This window comes from Orbicella franksi, chromosome 4 (genome assembly GCF_964199315.1).
Source record: "Orbicella franksi chromosome 4, jaOrbFran1.1, whole genome shotgun sequence".
Lineage (NCBI taxonomy): Eukaryota > Metazoa > Cnidaria > Anthozoa > Scleractinia > Merulinidae > Orbicella > Orbicella franksi.
Window position 1 is genome coordinate 1211338 of NC_138148.1, and position 7733 is coordinate 1219070.

At 44.0% G+C, this 7733-nt stretch overlaps 1 protein-coding gene across 1 annotated transcript; it reads right to left on the reverse strand.

Moving 5' to 3' along the window:
• Positions 1-3216: 3216 nt before the first annotated feature.
• On the reverse strand, positions 3217-7442 carry LOC145485775 (uncharacterized). Its single transcript, XM_081464400.1, has 2 exons — positions 5201-7442; positions 3217-4840 (listed from the first exon to the last, which is right to left on the reverse strand). Exons 1-2 carry the CDS (start codon positions 7428-7430, stop codon positions 3396-3398), a joined length of 3675 nt encoding a protein of 1224 aa, XP_081320526.1. The 5' UTR covers positions 7431-7442; the 3' UTR covers positions 3217-3395.
• Positions 7443-7733: the final 291 nt, after the last annotated feature.

Genomic DNA, 7733 nt, shown 5'->3' on the forward strand with positions numbered 1-7733 from the left:
CAAAAGAAATTTATTGAACAGCTCGTCGCCTCCTAATGTTCTGTAAATGTAATGCTATCACTGAGCTTAGCAAGAACTTTTAACGTCCTGTTTCTTTAATTAAGGCTGTGAGGAGCTTCCACAAACATGTCCACAGTCAGAAAAGCTAAGTAATTATTCAATAACTATAGCATTTCGATATACGCTATACACAGTGCGGCAATGTCAGAAAACAGTCACTTAGACGGAAGGGTAAAGTTCTTCTTGGTTAACCTTCACATTCTAATGTAAAGCCCCGGCCAAACGATCGCAACATTTCAACAAAACATATCCCAATTTTGTTGGCCCAGCATTTGCAAACTCCGGCCAAACGATCGCAACATTTGAACGCAACATATCGCAACATGTTGCGTGCATTTGGCCACCCTGTTGCGACGTGTTGCGACATGTTGGGTAATGAAAATCGAACAAGTGCGCATGTCCGGGTGCAACATTGTTGAACGAACCTGGCCAAACGGCTACAACATCATGCAACATCCACAAATGTTGCATGAAAAATTTGACCAGGTTCAAATTTGAGCCAACAACACCCGACATGTCGCAACACGTTGCAACAGGGTGGCCAAACGCACGCAACACGTTGCTCCCAACAATGTTGCGATATGTTGCGTTGAAATGTTGCGATCGTTTGGTCGGGGCTTAAGCTTTCAAATAAAAAAAGTTTTAAAATGGCTCTGTTCTGAATCTCTCAGTCTGCCCGCCGTTATGCTGTCATCATCAAGACTTGGAAATTAGTCAGCACTTCACTACCTTGCTGTTCTCTACAAAGGGCTTGGTTGTGGCTTGGTCATTGTCTAACCGTGTATCGTTTCAAATTCTCCTTTGTTCCATGGCCGGTCGATTGTTCAAGCAGAGGCTTACACAAATTGAATGAGCATCTCCAACTTAAAGGCACCGAAAGCATTTAACATTATTGAACAGCACCGAGTTAGTGACCAGACGGTTAAAGATAATGTTAGTTCAGATCACAACTTAAACGTATTTATAACAACACTTGATAAATTCCCTCAGCTACGTTAATTTGTCATATTTGTGAACTGGCCGGGCCACTGTCAAACTTGAATATGGCTAGTGATATCGCATTTCATTTCTTTGTCCAAATTTATTGAAAAATAATGGAAAAGCCAAAAAGAAAAATGAAACTTGCCTCCTTCGATCTTCGAGCAGATAAACAAAGAGATGCCGGGCCTTTGTCGAGGAGCTTGTTTAATTTCAACGAGAATGAAGAGCACACCATGTTTTGCCCAACTTTGAGAAGAATTCCTTCTGAAAGAATTTATTCACCAGTAAGTGATAGTTTACTTATTTTGCTAAGCTTTGGTTGCTTCTCCAAGCACGCTAAAGCGGCCCCTTTATTTAAAATTCTCACATGATCAACCCTTGAGCATTAGTTGGATCACCGGATATAGACCAAGTTGTACATTGTACATGTACATGTACATGTACATTGGCCCATTCTGACAACGAAATACTACTTCATATCTTATGATCCGTAAAAAAACGGGAGAGCTATATAAGTACTTATTGTATAAGACTATCTTGACAATCATAAATATATGAAACCACAGGAAAAACCAGTAAAGAAAAAAGTGTCATTACTATTTCTTTACATGCTTTAAAATTCTGTTCCTATTCCCTACAAACATAGTTTATAATTCTTGTATTATATTATTATATTTGCATTATCGGACAATCTAGTCCATAATTTTAGCGTGTGTTAGTAACTGTACATTTCCTTAAACATTTTCTGAGATGACTTTGGAGTCCGATTCTTGATCGGCAGATGCTTGTAACAATCAAATAAATCATTGTAATTGTGTAGCGGAAGGCCAAAGCCTAAAGGTCAGTGTGTTTCGCTTTCTTTTTGATCAAAGGGAGTGAACCTAAGAAATAATGACGATCTCTTCGCTATCCAAAACTAATAAAAACTAAAACAAAACAACTATTGTGTAAACGTGAAAAGCTAAGCGACACTATCACGGTGGTTCTTTTAATTTCAAAAAATTTCTAAATGATAAAGACATTCTTTCATTTTGCTTGCGAAAGCGATTAACATTAACGCTTGCTGTTTCTCTAACACTATTTTCATAGATTCTGCCTGGGTTTTCACGATGCCGGATCCTCAGGAAGGCTAGTGACTCGGAAAGTATAACTTGTACCGGGAAGATCTTACATATTAAATTCATCCGCCACTCCAAATACTTTCAGGACGCAAAAAAAACTGCAAAGACTCTAGAAGAAACTAAAGTAAAAAGGCAAATATGGGTACAACAACCCTTCAAAACTTTGTTATCGTGGCATGAACAATCACGTGAGAAAAATTGGTGTTTCAGCACTGCTTAAATACGTTTTACGTTATAAAAGAAATCACAAACACTGCACCCCAGGCAGAATATGGCTAAATAATGGATAAGAGTTAGAAAGTTAGAAAATCAGTTTCAAGACATACAGAAGGCTGTTTCAGCTGTTACTTCCGTAAAGAATAATTCACATTGTAAACCGTTCGATTTCGCTATAATTCACTCTTAGTGTACTGATTTTTCCTCTTATCACACTAATCTCGAGACTAACAGGTTTTTCTTTTGTTTCTTGTTTGCCCCCCGAGCTCTATAATCATTCCCATCTCACCAGTTGATGTCATGTGTAAGTTATCGTTTCTGATTAGTGATTTTAAAACTGTAAGAAGCGCAAGGCAAAGAAAACATCAGGGAACAAAAAATGTAAGTGAACAGTGTCAGTGACCGTTTTTATTCCTTGGTTGCTGGTGAATATTTCTTTCCTCGTGGCTGCTCAGATCTCAGTCCTGAAAAAGAAATGAAGTGGAATGAGTGGGCACACTTGCAGCCATAATTGCTTGCATTCATTTCCTTCTTTTTCTTCTCTTTTATCTCGTTGCTTTTGAATGTTTTGCACCAACAGATCGCGGAGTATTCAGAGTGATGTTCACTATGCGACTAGATTGGGAGGACAATATTGAAAAGAATGGAAAGCTTTCTCCGATATCTTATTCATTATTCAAAAGTAACGCATCCAGCGTTTCGAATATATTGCGGGACTATCGAAAACCTATCTTATTCTTACATTATTATCTCCTTACTTTTACAAGAGGACAAACGCGCGTCAAACGTCGCAGAAAGCATTATTAATACAACATAAATAGAAAAATACTCTTCTTAACGTACTGGGAAGTATATATATTTTTGGCATTGCCTCAAAAGTTGAATTTTTCTTTTAGAAACAGTGACCAGCTTTTTGACATGTCAGGGTGTACAAGAAAGGAACACAGAAATACAGAAAAGCTCACATATCTCTAATAGCAGGGGTTAACAACGGTTGAGCTTTCAAACATATTTTACTTACAGTGCTCCAAAATCCAGTGTGACGTCATCGCCAATGAGTACAAACGGGGCCCAGTGTTTCACCTCACTAAACTTTTCTGATTCTCTGAGACTTTTCATAGCCCGGTTGAGAGACACACTGGCGCTGTTTCCATCACGAATGTTTCGATAGAAGAATTTCATAAACTCCAAAGTGGCCTTGTCATCAATTGCCCAGAGAGACACTAGAACAGAACGAGCCCCAGCACCCAGGAAAGCTCGAGCAATACCAATCACACCCTCAGCTTTGATCTCTCCTTGGCCACTATGGCAGCAACTAAGAACAACAAGCCTTGCTCGTAGCTGAACAGCTTGCACGTCAGCTATTTTCAGCATGTGATGCTTCATGTACTCTGCTCGACTGATATACTTCTGTGTTGAGTTTGGAGCCAAAGCAATTTCACCATGTTCGCTATCGCCATGTGCTGCGATGTGGACCAAGGCAACAGAGGTGATTCTTTTAAGCACCTCTTCCTTAGTTGCTTCCCTTCCTGTTAGGGGGGTGGTGTTTAGAATCTCGCCAATCATCTTTACTTCATTCATGGCATGTGGCAGCTGTGGCAAAATGGGCTCACCAAAGATGTTTGTAACCTGCTCCAAACATGGATCGCCAACAAGCAACACCCCAGTGTTACTGTGGTAGCTCCCAGCACAATCTTCAAACAGCTGTAAGCTGGTCAGCGAGGGGATTATACGGATCCTGAAAGATTCACTCAGGTATCTTGAAGCTTCATCCAAAAACGCAGCGAAAGGAGTAAGGTGTAGTGGACCATCTGGAACAATGACTATTTCATCCCCTTTTAACATGCTTCTGATGGGCTGAAAAATACTGCGGTACAAAACACGCAAAGAACTGGTTGTGGCTGGTGTCAACTGTGCTGTTTGATCAGATGAATGGCTTGGTGGAGATTCTTTTCTCAGCTTATCTAAAGAACGACCACGAATCTGGTTTTCTTTCAGAACACTTTTCCTCAACCGCTCTATAAAGCAAACTGCATCTCTCTCTTCTACCGTGTTTTGTCGAAACTGGACATTGTTTCCCTTGCATAGGACCCACAAATTGATTGTTTTACCCTGGAGTGCCACAAAAACCGTTTGAGTGGACGTAGGGCTTGCCAAGTTTGAAAACTTTTCTTCATCACCAGGAAACTCAGAATGTAGTAGTTGAAGGTCATACTGTATCTTCATGAGGTCCATCAAGGCCTGTGCTCGTCCTTGCTCAGCCGCACATAAAGCCTCGTCAATCTTTGAAAGCCTTACCAGTAATCTCCACAAAGCTGTGTACACAGGATGACGCATATCACGAAAGCTTACTTTCCACACATCTTCGACTTGAAGATGTCTTATGTCATTGTGCACTTTTACACTGGAACGATAATGATCCAGAGCCTCATGCAAACGACCCGACAATTCAAAATCACAGCCTAGTGAATAACACGCACATCCTTCACCACACTTGTCTCCAACTTCTCTGGCGATGTTAAGATGCTTCTTGTGGCATTCTATGCTTCGCTCTAAATCACCTTGACGTTGGTAAGCTCTACCAAGTTTACAATACGCATATTCTTCGGCAATTTTGTCTCCTACTCTCTGGGCAATCTCGAGAGACTGTGAGCAGTACTGTACTCCTCCTGACACATCACCAAGGTCTAGTCGAATGCTGCCAAGGGAACCATACGCAAGCCCTTCTGAAGCCTTATCTCCGGTTTTTTTCGCAATTTGAAGAGATTGCTCACAGTACCAAGTCGCTTTCCTGAAATCCCGGAGACGGGCATAAGCATTGCCGAGATTGCCGTAGGCAGCTCCTTCTTTAGCCCTGTCGCCCACTACTTTGGCAATGGTAAGAACAAGCATGTAGTACTCTATGGCTTGTTTGAAATCACCGACGCACTGATAAGCAAGGCCGAGATTACCGTAGGCATTTCCTTCTCCAGCCCTGTCGCCGACTTCTTTGGCAATGGTAAGATGGAGCATGTGGTACTCTATGGCTTGTTTGAAATCACCGAGGCTCTCATAAGCAATGCCGAGATTGCCGTAGGCACCTCCTTCTCCAGCCCTGTCGCCCACTTCTTTGGCAATGGTAAGATCGAGCATGTGGTACTCTATGGCTTGTTTCAAATCACCGAGGCTCTGATAAGCATTGCCGAGACTGCCGTAGGCACCTCCTTCTCCAGCCCTGTCGCCCACTTCTTTGGCAATGGTAAGATGGAGCATGTGGTACTCTATGGCTTGTTTGAAATCACCGAGGCTCTTATAAGCAATGCCGAGATTGCCGTAGGCACGTCCTTCTCCAGCCCTGTCGCCCACTTCTTTGGCAATGGTAAGATGGAGGATGTGGTACTCTATGGCTTGTTTGAAATCACCGAGGCTCTTATAAGCAATGCCGAGATTGCCGTAGGCAACTCCTTCTCCAGCCCTGTCGCCCACTTCTTTGGCAATGGTAAGATGGAGCATGTGGTACTCTATGGCTTGTTTGAAATCACCGAGGCTCTTATAAGCAATGCCGAGATTGCCGTAGGCAACTCCTTCTCCAGCCCTGTTGCACACTTCTTTGGCAATGGTAAGATCGAGCATGTGGTACTCTATGGCTTGTTTGAAATCACCGAGGCTCTTATAAGCACTGCCGAGATTGCCGTAGGCACGTCCTTCTCCAGCCCTGTCGCCCACTTCTTTGGCAATGGTAAGATGGAGGATGTGGTACTCTATGGCTTGTTTGAAATCACCGAGGCTCTGATAAGCATTGCCGAGATTGCCGTAGGCAGCTCCTTCTCCAGCCCTGTCGCCCACTTCTTTGGCAATGGTAAGATGGAGGATGTGGTACTCTATGGCTTGTTTGAAATCACCGAGGCTCTGATAAGCATTGCCGAGATTGCCGTAGGCACGTCCTTCTCCAGCCCTGTCGCCCACTTCTTTGGCAATGGTAAGATGGAGCATGTGGTACTCTATGGCTTGTTTGAAATCACCGAGGCTCTGATAAGCATTGCCGAGATTGCCGTAGGCACGTCCTTCTCCAGCCCTGTCGCCCACTTCTTTGGCAATGGTAAGATGGAGCATGTGGTACTCTATGGCTTGTTTGAAATCACCGAGGTTCTGATAAGCATTGCCGAGATTGCCGTAGGCACCTCCTTCTCCAGCCCTGTCGCCCACTTCTTTGGCAATGGTAAGATGGAGCATGTGGTACTCTATGGCTTGTTTGAAATCACCGAGGCTCTGATAAGCATTGCCGAGATTGCCGTAGGCACGTCCTTCTCCAGCCCTGTCGCCCACTTCTTTGGCAAGGGTAAGATGGAGCATGTGGTACTCTATGGCTTGTTTGAAATCACCGAGGCTCTGATAAGCAATGCCGAGATTGTGGTAGGCACGTCCTTCTCCAGCCCTGTCGCCCACTTCTTTGGCAACGGTAAGATCGAGCATGTGGTACTCTATGGCTTGTTTGAAATCACCGAGGCTCTGATAAGCATTGCCGAGATTGCCGTAGGTCCCTCCTTCTCCAGCCCTGTCGCCCACTTCTTTGGCAATGGTAAGATGGAGCATGTGGTACTCTATGGCTTGTTTGAAATCACCGACGCACCGATAAGCAATGCCGAGATTGCCGTAGGCAATTCCTTCTCCAGCCCTGTCGCCCACTTCTTTGGCGATGGTAAGATGGAGGATGTGGTACTCTATGGCTTGTTTGAAATCACCGAGGCCCTGATAAGCAATGCCGAGATTGTGGTAGGCACGTCCTTCTCCAGCCCTGTCGCCCACTTCTTTGGCAATGGTAAGATGGAGCATGTGGTACTCTATGGCTTGTTTCAAATCACCGGGCTTCTGATAAGCATTGTCGAGATATCCGTAGGCACGTCCTTCTCCAGCCCTGTCGCCCACTTCTTTGGCAATGGTAAGATGGAGCATGTGATACTCTATGGCTTGTTTCAAATCACCGAGCTTCTGATAAGCAATGCCGAGATTGCCGTAGGCACGTCCTTCTCCAGCCCTGTCACCCACTTCTTTGGCAAGGGTAAGATCGAGCATGTGGTACTCTATGGCTTGTTTGAAATCACCGAGGCACTTATAAGCAATGCCGAGACTGCCGTAGGCACGTCCTTCTCCAGCCCTGTCGCCCACTTCTTTGGCAATGGTAAGATCGAGCATGTGGTACTCTATGGCTTGTTTGAAATCACCGAGGCTCTTATAAGCATTACCGAGATTGCCATAGGCACGTCCTTCTCCAGCCCTGTCGCCCACTTCTTTGGCAATGGTAAGATCGAGCATGTGGTACTCTATGGCTTGTTTGAAATCACCGAGGCTCTGATAAGCATTGCCGAGACTGCCGTA